The 21,804-nt window shown below is 33.6% G+C and overlaps 2 protein-coding genes across 2 annotated transcripts in view; one reads left to right on the forward strand and one right to left on the reverse strand.

Annotated features, from left to right (window-relative positions):
* Positions 1-5,764, reverse strand: part of LOC128231388 (cytospin-A-like) — a 33,620-nt gene extending 27,856 nt beyond the window's left edge. Inside the window, exon 1 of the mRNA XM_052944158.1 lies at positions 5,635-5,764. The gene's annotated coding sequence lies outside the window, so the exon portion shown is untranslated. The remainder of the gene's footprint in view (positions 1-5,634) is intronic.
* A 3,981-nt stretch (positions 5,765-9,745) lies between these two features.
* On the forward strand, positions 9,746-21,422 carry LOC128231825 (uncharacterized). The gene is made up of 5 exons (XM_052945042.1): positions 9,746-10,093; positions 10,687-10,868; positions 11,325-11,505; positions 12,008-12,213; positions 15,302-21,422. The coding sequence occupies exons 1-5, from the start codon at positions 9,790-9,792 to the stop codon at positions 16,445-16,447; spliced, it is 2,019 nt and encodes a 672-aa protein (XP_052801002.1). The 5' UTR covers positions 9,746-9,789; the 3' UTR covers positions 16,448-21,422.
* Positions 21,423-21,804: the final 382 nt, after the last annotated feature.

The following is a 21,804-nucleotide window of genomic DNA, read 5'->3' on the forward strand; positions in this document are numbered from 1 at the left end:
TTTGCCTCATTGTAGCCAAAAAATACCATTTGTTGATTGTCTGTCACTGTATGATTTTTCTTTTTGTTGCATATTAATTAAGTTGTTTTAAATTCAAACATTTTTTATAACATTTATACGCATAAATTGGTTAAAACTTACCTTATTTACATCAGATTGAAAATGTATCCTTCACTTCTCATTTGTAATCTTAACATTTGTACAAATATACTGTTATACTTCTGAAAATGATGATATAATAATGTTCCAAAAATTCGCGAAAAAATGTTACACTCCTGACGGGCACGTATAATCTACATGCTCAGTAACCAACCACTATTTTCACTCATGATAATTTTTCATGATCACTCCATGACATAGCCTTCCAGGAAACACCCTAATTAGTACATTTGTTAACTGTTCCCCAACACTGTGTTTCATTTTATACCAAATGTTACACTCCTGACATTTTTAGGCCAGCTTCTTTCTAGAAAGCTAAACATCAAAAAGAGTAATAACACACACAAAATATTGTACGCATGAAATAATGATATATTAACCTAAACTTTAAATAAAAAGATTGTAAGTTATATGATAATTCATCCAAGCTATACTTTAAAAAGATTTTTTTAAAGAAAAAAAAATGTGGAAAAATTCCTAACACACATTATCAGTATCAGTAATATTTCATGCATAAATAATGGAATATTGCTTAATTTTTTATATTACCTTGAGGTCAACATATGTGTTTTTCTGGTTAATAAAGTTATAACATTGTCATTCGCCAATGTTGTTTACAGTAATGCTTTGAATTGAGTGCTTTTTGTAAAGTGTCACGTTTTTTTGTTACACTCCTGACAATTTTGACCTGTTTTTTGTGCATAACTTTTTTTCCGCTAAAGCTAATTCAGTCAAACTTCCCAGACTTTTAGATGACACAGAAATACAAGATATGGGGAAGAAGAAATGATGATACTTTGTATATTATTCATTTTATTTAGGAAATACTCAAACTAGCCATTTTTTTTGAAATAGCCCAAATATGATATTTCAACTTCACATCTTATAAATAATTTCTGTGTTTCTTGTAACATCTTAAAAAAAATTGATTTTTTTTACCGGTAGTCAGGTTTCATGTTCACATGTATTTAAGAGGGACCTTTAGATTTTTGGAAAGCCAGAGAATGACCTTAAAAAAAAGTTGTGGGAAGATCAAATGATGATGATAGAAAATATTTGTATTGCCGATGCTTAAGTTAACTGATTTTTGTCTGATGGTGGGCAAAACACACTAACAAGTTCCTCAATGCATAGTGCAAAAATAATTATCCACAAGGAAGAAAATTAAACTTCAAATTAATACTGCAAGATCATCAATAACAGGGACACGGAATGAATGAATTTTTATTTCCTCCTTTGCATGAAGAGCAGTGTGCAACGTTAACAGTAGCCTGAAAAAATTACCTGGGCTACAAAACAAATTCTTTTAGATAGCCTGACAAACAATGAAATCATCAGGCTTGTTGGTTAAAAAAAATTGTCAGGTAAATGTTTACCTTGACATGGTTTACCAACTTCCGGATAATTTCAAATCAATTTCTGATGCAGTGATCTCCCTTGTCAAGCAAAACTATACTCTGCCAAAACTATACTGCTTGAAAATAATTATCTTGACGGACTGTTTTTTGATATAGTTAGATATTTAAGTTTGAATGTAGTTTTATTTTCAAATAAACTTGGATTATGTAGTTACCAAAAATATGAAATAGTAAAATCCTGTCAATAACATTGCAAGCAGCATTTTGTTGACAGGACCTTCATCCTTCCTCCTATACAAACACTCCTACCCCCTTGCAAAGATTTGAAAGAACCAGCCTTTTGGATGAACAAGCCCAAATTCTTATAATCTTGCTTGGCACCAAAGTTGTTGCGGCTAGTTTGTTTGGAAATAATATGAAAAATCAAAACACATCACTGAATTATCCTTGTCTGACATTTACTTTAATAGTAAATGATGGATCTTTGCACAGACAAAGTGGTTATACCCTAAGGCTAGCCTAATCCTATAAAAATGTTACTTTCAGTGATTTTTTTCACTTTTTGTTAAACAGCCCATGCCTTTTCTTTTGTGAAATTTTAGCGCGTTAAAGTTCAAAATTGTGAAAAATTAACAAAACATTAATATCTTCATTCTGAAATACAATAGTGTTATACTTGTACATACTGCCTAATGTCTGTATTGACATTAAAAGGATAATAGTCAACAATGAAACTTTGATAATTGCATATTTATTTAATGCAAAGAGTTACAAATAACAGCATTGTAGATTCTTCAGGGTTCGAATTTAACTTTTTGACACTCGCAAATTTTTGCGAGTTACCAGGGCTCTCACTAGGCTGAAATTTTTGGGAGAAGTGACTTCTCTCTTCAGTCAATTTAGGGAGAAGTGGGGAGACTTTAGGGAGAAGTGATACTTTTCGTAACACCTGATACAAAAACTATGCCATACCACACACCTAAGTTTATATTCACATTCAAATTAATTGCTATAAGTATAACTATATAAAATATTCACAAATAATGTATCATTTTTGGCTCAGCAAAAGTGTATTTGTCAATGTCACATAGTTTATCTCCAAATAGCATCTAAAATGAATCAAAAACCAAGACAGCTAAGGATTTGAAACAATCAAAATGACCTTATAAATGAACTGTCAATATAGTAGGGGGACGAATCTTATTTGGTACGTTCTGGATGGGTACGAATGTCACATTTAGCTATGCTGTTATATACTTGTCTCTGGCTAAATAATTTTCAATATGCTGACATTTAAGAACCAAATGACATCTAAATCACTGTTCTTGATGAAATTTTTACCAATACATAATGGGAGGTTGAGAAATTTACTCGGAAAATTGTTTTGACAAAATGGCGATCTCGCCGATTTTTTAAAGTCATAAACAGGAGGAGGATACTGTAAGTAAACACTACATAAAGCAAAAAAAGAAGATATTTTTGGGTTTACAAATCTTTTTTATCATTTCATTTTATCATGAACATTTCACTAAAACCAATCAAATATTTGTTGATACGTCATGTTATTGATTTTCTTAGCGCCACCTTGCCGATGGCCCGAGATGGCTATGACCGTCTGCTTCAAAACAACAATGTTTAAAATGTCTTGCATTGTTTGTTCAATACATATATCAATTACTTTTTAACTTCTTTAATGCTTGACAATATTTTTCATAATTATGTCGCCTTTTCAATCCGATTAAGACGAACTTATATCATTTGATCAGGGACTTCTCAATGTACATTCTGATTGGTTGACCATCAATAGCTCCGCCTACTGGCGATGTTTTGGTAATTGGATGGCACGGCCCAATTATCGGATTAGGAGATTACCTAATTTTATGAATGGCTAATTGCGGTGTTTTGACTAATGTGACAGTGGTCAAATACTCACTGATTGACAGATTTACAATGTGCTATTTTTTTCGGCGAAGTCAATGTCGCTTTAATGATACAAATGGGCGAAGTCTGGGAATTTTAGGCGACCACTTCGCCCAAGGCGCCCCCTCGCGAGAGCCCAGTACTTAAATTTTCAACTCGCAAAACCAGCCACTCACTCGCATTTTTAAGGCAAACCTTTGTGTTTGCTAGGAAAAAGGATACCAGTATATTGTTTGGAAAACAATGGTTTCAGGTATAGTGTATTCTTAAATGAATGATCATGTAATTGTACTTTAAATGATATCATCATATATGAAACACTGACAGTACGTACTGAGGAAGTCTGATCAGGCCAGTATTGGTCTGTGCAAAATATTTCGAAAACATTCCTTTCGTCATCTGTGTTGAGGGTCAATTTAATATTCAACTCCCTTTTCCACATCGAAACAGTTTTAACGGACGGATTATTTCGTTTTGGCTGCTTTTTTTGGAACTGATCGATCATTGCCATCAGCCGTCAGCGATTTTAAAATCAACACACGTAAAAAAACTTATCTTTTAGCATGTCGTCATTATACAGACTGTGTCTCGATACGATTATCCCTAAATACCGCCGCCAAAAATGAAAGCAAAAGACCAGTCTAGAAATATACATAGTTACGAGTACCTGCCACATAGTAACAAGTACCTGTCTGTGCACATAACGTTAATCTACGTCATCAATTTCTGTGTGATTATAGGAAAACGAAAGTAGGCATTTCTAAAATAAGTTTTATATCTATTGTGCAGGAACTGATCTCTGATTATGTTCATAACTTTTTCGAGGATTGCATATGTTCTGCAAATTTTGAACTCACAAATATTTGCGAGTGCATGTCTTTAAATTCAACTCGCATTTTTCAATTTTGGCTCGCATTTTGCGAGTGTGCGAGTGCTAAATTCGAACCCTGTTCTTGATTTACAACTTCAACTTCCTATTCCTGTATGATTTGAAACTGTCAACAAAAAAGGCGTAAAATATTGTTGGTGTACTGGCAGTGTGGATCTGTTTAATTTTTTCTGGTAATACTTGCCATTTTTTGACATTTTGCAGATAAATATCAATTTGTTTACAAATTTGCTGTGTCATTTTTGCTCCCAGTGTCCAAGCGCTTTACGGCCAGCGCTTTACTTAGGAGCCTGCGTCTACTTGATTAGGTATAAAAAAAGCCATCATACAGTATTCTATATGTATGCGAATTCGCAATCGCTGATAGGTAAATATTTCGACTAAAATCTTCGAAGTTTTACACAATTTTAACGAGTTTATACGCTGATTTAATTGAAAAACACTTTGTCCACAAGAAGCTCTTGGGATTTGCGAATTTTTCTTCATATTTTTGTGATTTTTTTTTAGCGTTTTTGGCGATTGTGAAAAGGCCAATATTTGGCGTCAAATTGTAAGTAAAAAAATCACTGACTTTTATTTTGATACTGAACTTATCAATGACTTCATTAACAAAACCAACAAGATTACTCATTTCTTCATATTACTACTAAATGCTTTCATATTAAAGATTTACAAGACAGTTTATGATCGCATCTAGACTACAGAAATATTGTATGGCAACAAGGTTCATAACAGACAGTGAAGCATAGAAATTTCAAAAAGGGCAACCAAGCTGGTCTTGTAAGAAATATGTCATATATTGAAAAATTAAAAGCTCTGAAACTTCCATTGCTTTCATACAGAATATATATAAGAGATATTATCAAAGTTTATAAACTTATCAATCAAAGACATCAATTATGATTTCTTTTTATCAAACAACACGAGGACATTGACAAAAACTGGAAATAAAAAGTTTCCAAAAAAATGACTTGAAATCTGGTTATTTTGGAATCGAAAAACCTTCCAGCAAAAGTGATAACTGCACCCTCTACAATAACTGGTAATAGAAATATAGGTAGCTACAAGCAAGATAAAATCCAGACAGTTTACTCAGTAGTTAAAAACTGGGTATGTGCTCATGAGGGGTCCAACTTGCGATTCTTACTATAGGTGTAAGATAGTGAACTATTTACATTTAACGATCAGTTTCCCATCAGTTTGTGTTTCAGCAAAACACTGTCCGAAATGTTTTAACTTTGTCCGAAATTAAATTCATGATAACCCGAGCCTCAAAATGGAGTAGTCCAGCTCATTTGACGAACTTACCTAATGCATTGCATAGAACGTACACACTGGCTTGCAGTAGCGTCTTGACATTAAAATGATTGTCTATGAAAAAACAATCTGAAAATCGCTTCAGCTCAAAATTAAACCTCCGCGCATGCGTACGTCGAAGCTCATAACATCTAGAAATAGCGTCTTTGTAGACGAAAATAATAACCACACATAAGGTTAAATTATACCTCTCAGTAGTTTGAATTATGTAAGTATTAATTGTATGTTAATAAAACCTTATGGGACATGTAATCTTCATCTATTTTTGTTTGTATTAGCTTTTATAAATGTATGTCTACACCCATCGAATGCATAATGATCATAAAGAAATTACAACGAGATAAACTTGAAACTGATAAACTCTACAGTAACGCTATCATAAACTTTCATAAATGTCTTAATTATCTCTGGTCATGTTTAAATAAAAAATATCATTGTAATTAATAATCAAATTTACATGATAGATTTGTCAGATTGTGGAGGACTCGACGGATAAACATTGCTCAGTCTTTTAATTAAAGAGGGCTAACTGAGTTATTATAGACATTTTGTCAAATGCATAATTTAGAGAAACGGGAATTGTTCCAAAGTGTAGAAATAGACTGAAGTTCTACTAATTTCCCAAACGTTGTATTATTTTCAGTTTGTTGGTTAACCTTGCTTAGAATATTTCTAAATAAAATAGTCAGAGCGCACGTGTGGTTATTTACTTCACATTAATATACCTAAATTGCTAACGAGAACATCAAATACACGATACGGGGAGAATATTCGAAGTCGGCGCTTCTTTTGGATACCATTGCTTGAAAAAACATTGTCATTTTACGAGAAAGGATAGAGAAGGGTAGAAGTGTTATATTTCTATAAACTGATGATGAGTATGAATTAATTGCTGACGAAAGATATTGAACTCAATTTTGAGGAATAGCAAACACAAGTATGCTATGCGACTGCAAGTTAAATACTTAAATTATTCAATGCAAGTTTTGACTTTTTAACAAAATGTTCAGAAAATACAATCATTCGGCATGCGCAAGAAACATATGGTCTGTTTCAACAAACATATAACAAGAAGAAACAGGTAAAACATTGCATTTTTCAAACATTCTCTCCTCAGTACTTCTATTTTAACTTATGCAGTGTTAAATATTTGCAAGGTGATTTGAAGGTGGATGCAGGACAAATGTAAAATTTTGATTACAGGGTATGCTTTATATAACAATCATTCACACTATTCACTCTGACTCCCTTGAATATATAAGGCATAATAAGGAAATGAGCACAGCTTTTTTTAAAGATGTCCATGGGCGTGTGTGTGTTTTTTAATATTTTATGTCATGCCATAAAGTTTTCTTTTTCATTTTTTTATAAAATTTTTGTTGTTGTTAATTGGATGGAGACTTCTGAGTTATTTTTTTCGGGGGCAATGAACGACAAGTTTTGGTGTTAAATATAAATAATATTTGATAGCTACTTGCAGATACTCCTTAATAAATCACCATATGAAATGATAGCACTTTGTTTTTGTTGTCATTGTTAGTTTGCACCATGTAATTTAGTTTTGCTAAAAAACTAAATTGGGTGCAATTCAGCATGGATATCAGACATGCTTTCAGCTGTATATACATGCAAATGAACGGGCTGAGCCATATCTTAGTGTAGTTCTTAAAGGCCTAGTTTACCCCCCCCCCCATAAAAAAACAACAACAACAAAAAACGTGTATTGTACACAACCTCTGTGTATTGATCTTAATCTAACTGCCAAATTGTCTTATCAGATCTCTGATGTGAAAATCCTGCTGTGCAGTTTTGGATGTTTTATAACAGAAATGGACCTGAGCCAAAAAACAAATAAACAGGAAATTGGCCCCTTCTGTGACATCAGTGCAATTAGCATAAGATGCACAGCAGAGGATTGTCATGCCAAACATCCCTTAAAGGCCTAGTTTATTTGTCTATTGGCTCATGGCCATTTAGGGTCCATTTCTATCATAAAACATACAAAAATGCACAGCAGGATATTTAGATATCCAGACAATTAGGCAATTAGATTAAGATCAATACACAGAGGTTGTGTACAATACACGTTTTTTGTTTGTTTGTTGTTGTTTTTTGGGGGGGTGAGGGGGAGGTCACTTATTTTTTACTCAGTTCGGACGTGAAACCCATGTATAAAAACATAATTATGTGTCCTTTGGTTTGGCACTAAGCATTGCGTAGTCCCCCCTAATTGGCATATTTGTCTCCGATGATTGAACAAGTAGAGTGAGATTACGGCCAATCGGAATTCCTCACGGGGTGTTATCCCGCATTTTGATTGGTCAATAAAAAGACAATGAGATTAATCGTTTTGATTAAATAGGGGACTGGTTCGGCGGGTCGGAAAGGGGGTTAATGGATTGTAATACCTCGTCTAAGTCTTAAGCTTGGACAGTTTGTTTCCATGAGGCATCGGGACTACTGTTACACGTATTGACGTCAGATTAACCGTCAGAAATAAACTATTTTGGAGTATTTTCCTGCGTTAAGTACTAGTATTGACGACTTTCATCAATATATGTGGCCGTATACAAAAAGCATCTTAGTAAAAAAACTCAACTTAGTGGGAAAATACATTTATTCTTTGTGGAATTTTAAGAAAACTGACAAAGGCCCGATTCATTTTAGTAGTTCATTAAAAATCTTGAATCTGTAGATGAATTACAAATGGCATCAAGCAGATTCATTGTTTCATTTTCTAAAAACATACCAATCTAACACCTGTGTAAATAATATGTAGCAAAATAAAGTAAAAATGTGTGTGTGTGTGTGCGTGCGTGTGTGTGTGTGTGTGTGCGTGTGTGTGCGCGCGCGCGTTTATGTGCGTGTCACGATGATTGCGTGCGAGTTCAAGAATGCGTATGTGTGCGTACGTTTGTGCGCGTGTCACGGTGAGTGCATGCGTGTGCGCGATGAGTGCGTGCGTGTTCAGAATGCGTATGTGTGCGTACGCTTGTGCGCGTGTCACGGTGAGTGCATGCGAGCGTGTGCGCGCGCGCGTGCGTGCGTGCGTGCGTGCGTGCGTGCGTGCGTGTGTTTGTGTGTGCGTGTGCGTGTGTGTGTCGCAGTGCATGTTTTCGCCTGTTTCTTCTAAAAGTATTGTTATTAATGATTTGTTAATTCTGCTTTATTTATTTGTTCCAGAAAACCGCATTGTAATAAAAACGTGTGTTTTTATTGTATATAATGTGATAATTTTCTCTTAATGTGGTATCATCTTTAAAGACATTTTTTGGACCAAAAGACTAATTTTTCCGGTAAAGTCAAGAACAAATATCGACGCCTTTTCTATCAGGCTATAAAGACCAGTACACTAGAAGATCATCGGGAATGTTCCAGCTGTGACTTTCTTAGTTTAAGCACTCCCAATGATTTGCCACACAATATTTCGCCAGTAAAGAAATGTGCATTTTACAAACCATGACTGACGGCGTGGGCCTTTAAATAGTAATTTATTCTTATTATTGTTAAAAAAACGCTGTTCCAAAATGCCAAATGTGTTTCAGAAGTTTTGATTTGATAAAGAATCTGAGTTTTGAATTGTTTTAGCTGAAAAGGGAATACTCACAAATAAAAAATAACATATTAAAAAATACAAATTTTATACGGCACACAAAACATATATTTTAAATAACGAAAGACCGCGATTTTGATTGAAATATTTAGAATATTGGTTGATTTAGAAAACAAAACACGCAGGAAAGATTCACATTTGATTATTAAACACACTTGGGTTTTAAATGAGAAGTCCGGCAAAACTCTAAAAGGTCAAGTTGATTAAGTTTGGTATAAGCTCAAGCTTATTTATTAAAAATGTAATTCAAGTCAATGTAACCGGTTCAATGATACGCTAGAATGCGTCACTCAACGGTCACACCATATATTGCGTCGAGTTAAAACAGTTCTGAAATGAAACTGTAAAAAGAGTAAATTCTGGTCAGTCATGTTTGAGTACCTTGTAGATTACATGTATACACCGTTTATTATTTTCGTTCAAGATTCGGTATATAAAGCTTTGAAGTGGGTCAGATCGAACCAATCAAAATCCGTGTCAACTGTAAATTTCCCCAAACGTAAAAAAGTGGCGGATGATAACTTGAAATCAAAATGTCGAGTTATAGGATTGGTATGAATTTAAGGGTCACAGAAGACAGTAATCAAGGTGGCCGTCGTTATATGGAAGATAGACATGCGATTAGATTTGTGAAAAACGAGGAAGGGGGATTTGAATTTGCTTACTTTGGGATATTCGATGGTCATGGCGGAGGCGAAGCTTCAAAATATGCCCGTGATTATTTGCTCGATGAGATCACAAAGTACGACTGTTTCTGGAGTGACAATGATGATGATATATTATACGCTATTAAATCTGCATTTCTGGATACGCATTATGGAATGTGGAAGGAAGTTGGTAGGTTGTTGTTTCGTTGCTATTTGTTCTTTCTTGGTCCGAAATCGGAGTGAACCTAAGCTCAGAGTCAGAGACAAAATATTTCCTTTCTATGCATGTTGTGTATTTGTTTGTGATACACTTTTCTGTCCGTTTTCCAATTGTTGCAGCAACGTTTGAATTATGCAACTAGTAGTTTTAAAATTTAAATTAATCCTCCCGCGCGATTTTGTATTCGTTTTGGAAATCTAGATTGTCCCAAAGTGAGGCTTTGACCTACTTTTGCTGATTCACTTATTATTTTGTGTATTGCATAATCTATATTATTGGGATTCAGTTGACTTTAGTATCTATTTTTAGTTCATATGATAATCAGATGTCAAACAGATGATTGCATGATTCTATTTAGTTTGGGTTAATTTGTCCCAAATTATAAAGTAATCAACCAGCTTGAGGTTCAAGAGATGTGCTTTTAAAACAAATACTGTATTTGTCAAATTTGAATTGACCTTACAAGTAATTTGAACCATCTGATTTGACCTGCAGCCTGAGAGCCCTCAATTGGCTATTATTATTTTTTGACAACTTGAAACATTTCTCTTACTGTTTTGCAGATAAGTGGCCAAAGACTGGTAGCGGATTACCCAGTACAGCAGGCACGACAGCCAGTATTGCTATTATCAAGAACTCCAAATTGTACATAGGCCACGTTGGGGATTCAGCTATCATTATTGGAAGGAATCAACCCAAGAAAGAAAAGCATGTGGGAGTGAGAAGTGCACAAATGTTGACCAAGGTGTCTATCAGTTTGTTAATTTGGTTAACCAGTTATCAAATTAGAGAGATGGTTGAACAAGTCTGAATCCTAATACCTGTGCTAGCTCAAATTCCAAAATAATTAAACAAGCCCTGCAACAATAATCCATAATTTGAGCAAGCCCAGAATGCATCTTACTTGTGTAGGACTCGTGTTCGTTTCAACTAATAGCTAACACATTAGTCTTTATATCAAGTTAACAATACGCCAATGCCAAGAGATATGATATTTCCAAACATTATATAACAGGTGATCAGTCATCATCATTACTTTCTGTCCAGTGCTTTCTGATTGCAATACCTGAATTTTAAAAATCAGTGGTATAATGAAATGTGTCTTAACATATTTAAGAATGCAATTAAGAATTTCATACTTAAAATGATTGCCACCTTGCAGTCTGTCAGTCTTAATATTATAATGTTTGAGAATTTTTAGGATCACAAGCCGGATGATCCAACAGAGCTGGCGAGGATAGAGTCGAGTGGGGGACAGGTTGTGGCAAAGTCAGGGGTTCAGAGGGTTGTGTGGAATCGTCCCCGCACCAGCCACCGCGGACCTATACGCAGAAGCACACAGATAGACAGAATACCTTTCCTAGCAGTGGCGAGATCATTGGGTAAACACTAACTAAAATAACTGAAATAATTTATTATGCTTCTGATGGTTTATAGAGATTTATCAGTGAAATGAAATGGATATTTCACTGTTTCAAACAGTGAATAATCTTGATATTTTCACTGTTTTCAAATTTGAGCCCGCTCTCTGTTCGAAATCAAATATCAGCCAACACTGTTTTAACTTAATCATATTTGAAATGACATGCGCATACAACTTGTTGCGTTTTCTAAAAAAAGTAGTTATTTAATGACAATTGGCATATATTCAGTTGGCATATATTGAAAAGTAAGCTTGTTTGTTATAGTGTAAGATTGCTGTTTAAAGGTCTAATTGATAGTGATTTAAATTAACTAGGATTCTTTTTTCATAATGTAGAATTAGCAAAAGCTGATATTTAGTACCAAAAGCCTAGAATTGTACCAGTTGTTCATTCAAAAAATGTACGATACATGATGTTTATGCTGACATAAGGAAATTAGTTTCTGTCATTAAATTTGCAGGAGATTTGTGGAGTTACAACTATTTTAAGGAAGAGTTTGTCGTGTCGCCGGAGCCTGACGTCTGTGTGCATAAGCTGGATCCAAGCGTAGATAAGTGCCTCGTAATTGGATCAGACGGACTGTGGAACATGTTGTCCGCTGATGAGTCTGTCCACCAAGTGTTTGACTTGGAGAATCAGTTTGAACACAAGGTTATAAATGATCCAGTAAGTAGGAGGTTGCTTGTGTGTTAGTTTGATTATAGTGTTTTAAAATGGTGTTCCAGGAGATATAATTTATGTTGGTATATTGTCATAAAATCATTGTCTTAATTTTAAGAATAAATACATTCACAATTCCAGTGTACGCGAAAACATGTTGGACAGTCGGACATTATCGGTAGATTTTCAAACTGTCCGTCATATTTTCAAAGAAGGTAGGACAGATTTTACTGACGTTTAATAAATTATGTTTGGGTAAAACTAATATCAAAACTTGAAGTATTCATCGCGTATGAAACCTTTAACAACTGTCATTTTAACCGGATGTTTATACTCCTGTGTAGTATGCATGCGCAAAAGATGGAACTAAAATGCGGCGTCCCGGTAATTCCTGAAAAGATGTAAATTTGACGTAATTTGCCACGTAAACCAGTATTGCCAAAGTAATTAGCTATGACAGCTTCTTTATAAGTCATGGATAAGGCCACACCAAATTGATAACTTGTTCATTGGATTTTTTCCAAAAAATAATGGGGCGATAATAAAAATATTTGTTTTGCATTTAGCAAAAAAGAGGAGCGAGCGAAGAGCGAACAAATATATATAGTCATTTAACTCACTTTTGCTCACATTTTATTCACTTATTAATTGAACAATGATATTGTAAACAGTACAAGGATAACATCCAGTGAAAGAATGATAACACTAAAAGATAATTCTATACAAATATTAGTTTTGATATCAAACAAATGCTATTTGAGATCAAGCAAATGTATTTCATAAATGAGAGAACTCAAAACCACAGTTTTCCAGTTTTTTAAGAAGTTTTTTTTTCAAAATACCCTATGGTCACAGCCACCTGCATGTCCTTAGGAAAACTTGGTTAAAAATAATTCTCTATTAAAATACATTGTCATATCTCATGCCATGAAAATAACTAGACATGGTGACTTGAAGAATGACTCACAAAATGAATATAGGCATTTGCAATCAAATATAAACTACAGCTATCACTCTTGCATTGACTACACGATTTGCCTTGGTAGCCATCTAAGTTCTGGAAGAGAATTTACAAAAAAACTTACACCGTATTGTGAACCATTTCAGCAGAAAATATGTCACAGAAAATTCAAGCCGAAAATATGTCACAGAAAATTCAAGCCAGCGCGAGATTGATTTTAGGCGTTCTCAGAATTTAACGCCTATCTTTTTTAAACTTGCAGATTTTCCTTAATTATTTTAGATATCTTGTTCAAATTTAGACAAGTAATAGAAAACATAAGCATATACCGGTATACAAAAGACACTTTTACTTCTTTTGTACTGCAAATACTGATTGTGTCAATTTTCATATATAGCAAAAAAAAAAAATGTTCACTGTAGTATAATGTAGTATGCATTACTGAAACAGTTTGATGATAACACAAGAAAGGTGGTGCTCGTTTTTTGGCCAAACTTTTATTTTTCTATTACTGTACATGCATATGAATAAAATAAACACTATACTCTGATCTGTATCAAAATAAAAACAAACATGCAAAAATCATTAAATGTATAATTATTTTTGAAGGAAACAAATAATACAAAAAATACATCATATTTGCTATATTAACAGCAAAACAACAAAGAAGTTAAAAAAATACACACCTGACGTTTTTAACTGGACAGGTGTAGAAGGTATAGATATGATGACCGATTGGAAACTGTCTTTTCACTGTAACGGTCATCCGAATTCCCGTCCAAACATGTACGAACCAAATTCAAACTTTGGATAATCACCGCCATTCACAATAAAATTCAGCACTTCTTGCCAGGTATATATACGTTAACTTTTAGCAGGAGCCAAATTAAAACAAACTCATTTGTCCAAAATTTAATCAAACTTTAAATGGTGGTAGAATTGTCATTTGTTCACGTAATTTTCAAGAATCAGGAAGTGAATAAATGTTGCCAATTTAGTCTCGATCATCTAGACACTTGTATCCGGGTCTATATCGTTCATTGACTCTAATTAGAGCGGCTGCATGATTGAGCCGGTGCTTTGATAATTGTTACGATCGAAAAATGCGGTTATAAGGCTTCATTCTACTAAACAAATTAGCGCTCGTAAAAAAATGACTTTTTTTAGATGGTGCGGGCGCAAGTGATAAAAAATAAAAATATTTTTTTTGCTTTTCTGAAGAAATAGGTACGGGAAATCCGATGAACAAGTCATTAATTTGGTGTGGCCTAATGAACATGTATCAACATATGTTAGTTTAATAAACAGTTTTTGTTCTAAAGCAATTAATGGTACATTTTCGACGAGACGATAATGCAGTGTTATATCTCAGTTCCACACTTTAAACTGGCTATCATGAGAGATTCTCGGGTCAAGGTGAATGAGGTCATAGCCTTGTTATTAGTCTCTTTGGAGATGTAAACAAGTATGTTAGGGTTAAAATATATAACTGGGGCTAAACCCGGTAGTAAGAAAAGAAAACAGCCCGATAGTGAAAAAGTAAATCCTTCCAAAGTAACAAGGCACTTCTCTGAGAAGTGGAAAATCGGTAGGCTTTGGCTACATTATGACCACTGGAAAAAATGTCCTGCTGATTATGGATATTGTGTAAATCAAAAGGACACGATTGTTTCTAGATACAAAGATGGGTAAGGTCATTATGTAATAAAACCTATTTCATTATTTACATGTCTTCTGAAAAATGTCCTACGTAACCTGAAAATGTCCTGCGTAAACTATAAAGACGTCAGACCCGATGTCCAGCGTGTCCAAAAAGTTTTCGGGTACACTGCAACTCTTAAAGCATTTAATGTTTGAGAGTTTAGTACTTTTTACAATTTTTTACAATCGGATATATGTCTTTAAAGAGTTTTTTTGAACAATAAAATCACTTATAGATAGCTAATACAATCTTAATTGAAGGTTTTAAATTCTTACATTTTTGTTAACACCTATTTCATGTGGAAAAAGAAAAAAATGTTTTATTTTCCAAGATTCTCAAAACTTCCATAGACTAAATTGCTGATGAAAAGTGTTATTGCTACTACTATTTGATCATACACAGTACATTACCTATGACTAATGTATTTTCAGACTGTGCCGCTGTCATATTGGATCAACCCGGCAGAACGTCTTGTCCAGGCAGCCTTGACCAAATGGCGGATGAGGATGATGAAGGCTGACAACACTAGCGCCATTGTGGTCCTGATAGATCCACTTGGTCCGCGGAAACTCTCAATTCTTCGTAAGAAGCGAGAAGAAAGGATGAAGGAACTTGCAGAAAAGAGAATTAACAACAGTAAATCTGTATCAGATATGTTGACTGCAAATGAGACCTTACACAAGCCTTCCCCCAAGAGGCATGGTGATAAAGAAGGGGAAAATAGTTTTGTAAATGTCAAAGTTATGGTGAAAGGGAAAGAAACTCCACAGGCTCCAAACTTTGGGCTGGCGCCCCAGAAATCTCCGGCGAGTCCATCGTTGGACGATAGCATCCAGTTGAGAAACGGTCATGTAATATCGCCAGTAAGTGCAAGTAAGAACCAGGATGTGAAGCATATAAAATCTGCACCAGTTGTGAAAGACAAGCCTCAGACTGTTGTGTCTCATTCCACAGATAATCTGGCTAATGGACCGACTAGAATGGCTACCAGGCTTTCTCCACAGAAATCGCCATTAGGTCAGAATTCTGCTTCACAAAATTCACCAAATGTGCAAAATGACATGGCAGTGAAAAGTATTTGTGGTAAGGCAAACTCTGCGCCTGCCAAGAGCAATAGTGTTAGTCCGAGTCAACAGAAAAGTGTTAGTCCGAATCAGCAGAAGTGTCTACAGCCAAGCAAGGGTACGTCAGAAAATGTGAAAAATGTAACGCCACCTAAGTTGCAGACTGGCATGAAAGTGAAAGACTTGGAAAATCTGTATGCCTCAGTCGTACAGTTCAACAAAGGGCATTTAAATGTGAAAACTAATCAGAAGTGTAACAAAACTGGTAAGAATTTGAACAATTCCAGTACGCCAAGTGAAGGACTTCGCTCCACCAAGAAACCTCATAGCACAAAGAGCCTTTCAACAAGGATCAGTTTGAGATTGCGGCGTCTACGGCAAAGAAGTGTGAACAAAAACAAGAGCCAAAGAGAAAACAAGAGCATTCTTTCAACAAAGACGGGAATCAAGAGAAAACTGGATTCTGGGCAGTCTAATAGTGCTCCTGCCTTGAAGAAAATTAAGCACTCTTAGTTTTGAACAGTATTATGAGTACTGCACAAAAAAAATGTTGCAAAATTGAGATTTTAGCATTTACTATACATAGTTGTGTGCTGTAGAATGAATTTTTACCTGGTTGTTGGTGAATAATTAACGAAATGTAACTTTACTTTTTATCAGAATCCATTACATTTATTGTCTTTTTTTTGAAACAGTAACAGAATTTTTTTTTAAACGAAATTAATTAATCATACATGTATTTTAATGTTTCCAAATTCTTATAGTAAGCAATAATTGAATATTTTCAACTGCATTTTAATATTTAAAAAATAGTTTTACTTTTATGAAATTGTGCTGAGCTATTGTGTGCAAGTGTTATTTTAAATGTAATATTTGTAAGTTCTTGTTACAAATAGTACTATTTATGTTTTCAATGAATTCTATTTATTTGTAATATGTAAATATAGTATTTGTTATTTGGCCAAATAAAAAAAATAGGTCTGTTTCAGGTTACCCGACCGACCCTATTTTTTCCCGCCGACCCTAACCTATTTTTCCCTGAAAAAAATGTGATTTGGGTACGAAAAGCATTTGTTACGAAATGTATGTACGTAAAGTTGACAATATTAGAGTTGGATTTCTGAATGTATTAACCGTACTTCACTTTGGAGTTCGGACACCTTACAATAATTAATTTTTCGCTCTCCGAATTCATAGAAAATAACCATTTTTACATTTTATCTACATGTATGGTAAACCGGTCTTTTTTCTTCATGTCTACATTTTACCACTTATTAATTTATCCGTAGTTATCAATGGTTATTACGCCTATAAGTGTAACTCCTTCATCAAGTTAATTAAAATCCCATTCAACACCATTTTATACATGCATTGAAATGAATAAACACTATTTTCTTGTCAGATACAAATGTGTCAAAAGTGTGCAATTTTGGCAATAAAACCTGCATGTTACTTGTTCTTCAAACCTGAACCCCCAGGTCCTCTTGACAGCATTGAGGTTTCCTTGGCTAATGGCTTATATGGTTAATTTGCTGTCCCACTCTTCATGTAATTATGTACCAGGGAGGTTAGCATTCTACAGAGGGTGATTGAAGGCAAAAGGGTGCATAAAGAAAAGTAAAACCGTTCCTGGAAAGTCTTAAATAATAGCAGAGTGGTGTACCATAACTTAGTTGAAATCCAACCATCATTGTCAAAAGTATTTAACCAAACAAATAAAGAATGTTTCCTTTGAAGCATGGAACATGTTTAAAAACTACTGATAAACCTGAAAATTGATGACTTTTACTTTTGTTACTTTCCGAGTCAACAGTTACTGAAATCAATATATCAAAAAAATATATAAAAAAAATATTCTGACCTACCTACCCTATTTTTTTTGGCAGCGTTACCTGAAACGCACCTATTTTTTTATTTGGCCTTAGAAAATGAATTGTACAATTTTGTTTTTATCCTAAATTAATATTTGAAGTTAACTTGAATTGACTGGGATAATTAATCAATACAATCTTTAAATTTTTAAGAAATTTGATATGAGTGATACATTGTTTACATCAAGCATTTAAAATCTATGCTTTTCAAACTTCTAAGTGCAAGCATTTTTTTCATCCAACTAAAAAATTATTGAGGGCCTGGTTCAGGTTTTATAATTTTTCTATGTTTGCAAGTCTGGAAAAAATGCCTCAAACTTGCCTTTCATTATGCCCTGTAACAAAATTTAAATTTCCATACTAGTTACTAGATTTTATTTAAATTTTTGACATACAAATCCATTATTCACCAATAAAGCGCCCATGCAAAATAAATGAAGTCAAAATTCAGCAGCCAATTGTGTTACACTGGTTAATTCACTGGCTTGGTTTAAGCCTATATGTTTTTTGATTGGTCAATATTTATGATTAGAGCTATTCCAGTAAAAATATATAACCAACAAGGGGAAGGCAATTATTTTCATAGTATATCATGGGCGGGTGTCTTTCTCACTAGTTTGAACCCCAATTTTAGGGTAAGTTTGCTTCTGTAGGGGGTGGAGGGTATAATTTTTGATAAAGTGCCTTTTCCGTTGTTTATATGTCTAAATGAATTAGCCCTTATCAGATATCTAACAATAACAATTAACCAATTAGATCATTTATGTGTGCAAACTTGCCAGAATAAAACCTTTGGACACCTTATTTAGGTTATATGTACAGTTGGTTGCTGAAGGTTACTGTATTTTTCAAGTGTACTCGGTAATGAACTTTTTATGTTATTTTTTATTTTGTTAATCATACTTTGTTAGACTTTATATTCACGGTATAATAGATAAAGGATGGCCAATATCCAATATCCTGCTATAAACTAAGTAACTTGTGTGATGTGTATGTTCAAATAGTGAATCCTATGTTTATTTGTGTTTGACTGTTATTATGTGTGAAGTGACAACCTCAGGGATAGTGACTTATTAGGATGATAATTAGGGCGAGCCTATATACAAAAACCCACCACAACTCAGTTTGTTGAATAATATTTATAATAGCATTATGCTTTGTCAACATATTTTGCCGCTGTACGAAAATAATGCCATCACAAAAAAATATGGTATTTCTTTTGAACAGACTGGTGAAAACAGTGGACAAATAGTATTTTGCTTTAAGGCCGCACTCCCACAGGTTGGCATTTTGGCTTTTAATTTTGTCTCAATATCAGGTAATTTTGGCATTAATGCCTTCAGTTCAGTCATATAAGATGACCCACATTAGAATCAATAGATCTGATTTGTTCTGAAAACTGCAGAAAATCTCATTTTTCTTTATGTGATATTAACGCTTTTAGCCATAAAAAATAAATTTTTGAATGTTAATATAAAAAAAAATGAAGCAGTCTTATATTACTGGCATTAACGCTAAAATTGGCTCATTCCAAGATAAAAAATAAAATAGTTTTCAAAATGGTCAATCTGTGTGAGTGCAGCTTTAACTATAATGGTTCTTTTTTGTTTTCATTTATAGTTAAACTTGTATTTGTTTATTAAAATAGTGATGAATTTATACACTAAATTGTTATTATTATTACTGTTCAGTTTAGTCTTAATGTAAGAAGTTTTTACATAACATGCTTGATGTCATTATTGACTTATATTTTGTAAATTTTATGAAATATTGACCAGTTTATTTTGGTTACTCAATTTACTAAATTTCTGCACAGCCCCACCATCTCTGACCAAATAAGATTTCAGGACTTTTTGTGAATATCCAACATATTTTTTTGTAATGCTCATTATTATGATAAATTGAATAATTAAACTTCTTTTATTATTATCATTTTCACATAACTGATCTTGATTGTATTGTTTAAGCTGGAAACTGCATAGGAAATAATAAAAATAAAATGCTACCTTCCTTTGATGGGATTGAAAGTGCTCTCGGGACACTTGTGGACCAAGCTGATACAATGTACAACCAGTTTTAAAGCCTGTATCACTTATCTTTGAAAGGAAGGTTAAGCAAATGGTAATTTATTCAACAGCAATATTAGGACCTTGTAATTGAAAGTTTCAAATAAGTAATCTGATGAAAATTACTTTATTAATTCATGAGATTAATCCTAGAAAGTACCAATGACGATTACTGTAGTTGTCCTTCAAATGGCTTCCGTTATAAAGTTTCAATTCAGGGCTTTTGAGCTCTTCATTTTTGGAATTATTTTTGCTTGTGAACACTTCAAATAGGGAAATTTTTACATTCTTCTGTGTAATTGCTTCAAGTCCATTTATTTAAGTTTAAAATTGACATACAATCAGAAACAAACACATCTATTATAACATCGTTACAAGCAGTGATAACATGATTTAACAAAGTAATCATTTTTGGGAAGGAAGTGTCTATAAATTGGTGCCGAATTCTACTTCATGCTAAAGAAGGACAAACGCTCTAGTTTGATTTTTAAACATTTATCTACAGGAGAACAAATCACAAATGTGAAAAATTTAATTTCTAAAAGCTTGCTGAGGGCTATTCCATTTAAACATATAACCCCAGGGGGGAAGGCACTTGTGAATTATGCCAACTCTGTACAGAAGCAAATTCACCCTTCTGGGGTCAAAATAATCAAAAAGAGACGCCCACCCACATACTGTTTAAATAATTGCCTCCCCCCTGGGGGTTATATGTTTTACTGAAATAGCCATGATGGCATTACTGGGTAAAAGCAATCAAATAGTGGTGTTTGTTTTTGAGAGTTTATTGTAGACACAACAATATCATACCATGTTATTCTAGCCTTGGAGATATGTGTGCCTTTTTGAATATATGTGAAACTGTAGTTGTTACACTGTTACAATTATATGAATATGTGTACATGAATTTGATGATCTCATTTTCTATTGACATTATAACTATGCAACTTGAGTTTGCGATGTTGGTTAAAAAAGAAATGTTTTCATATTATTTGTTCATCTATTTTCAAAAGAGGAAAAGTTGAGGTTGAGGTATAGACATAGCCTTTGTGATGTCAGCAGCAACTGTTTATGGCTGTTTGCATCATTCAAGAACTTAAATGTTTTTGTTACAATTTTGAAATAAGATTATTTATGTAGCATGACTTTTCCTTTTGGATTGAATACTTGAGTCACTTGCTCGAAGATATTAAGAGGTTGGAAGTTAACATGGAGAAATGAAAATTAGTGTTATGCAAATTCTGTGCATTATGAAATAATATTGTTACGAGATGAAAACCTGATGTTATAAACGCTGTATAAGTATCCGTTTTATGAAAAGTTGGAATTGTTTTATTGATCAAACATCATATTTTTACTGTCATAGGTTTTACCTGGATCTTTCTACATATTTTTGCAACATTTTAGAAGAAAATCAACTATTTTAAATTTGAACAAATGTGACTATTCATTAAATATATTTTATTTTAAAAATGTTTTACTATAGATTAAGTGACACTTCTGTATTGTCACGTTGACACATATTTTACAATAAATTTGTTTACTCTGGTATTCAGTCAGTTTCTTCAACACTGGTCCATGATATAAGTTAAAACTTATTTATTTTACAACGATGGTGAAACAAGTTTTAAAAACGTTATATTTCAATCGCTCTTGTTGGCATGATGTTAGGCAAGAGTGTGGTGTTGTGTTGTGGGGGAAACCAGAATACCTGAAGGAAACCCACTTGTCCGGCTTCCAAACTCACATGGTATTAGCAGTTATGAATTATACTATATGTATTTGAATTATTTCATAAATTCTATTCCATACTTAGTTCAAACTAGACACATGCATATTTGGCTATAAAAAGCTGGTTTGCAAAACAAATCACTCATAATATTTAGAAGTTCTATAGCTAAGTAAAAGACGACTAAGCAAACAAGATTACATC

The sequence above is a fragment of the Mya arenaria genome, chromosome 4 (assembly GCF_026914265.1).
Source record: "Mya arenaria isolate MELC-2E11 chromosome 4, ASM2691426v1".
NCBI classification, from domain to species: Eukaryota; Metazoa; Mollusca; class Bivalvia; order Myida; family Myidae; genus Mya; species Mya arenaria.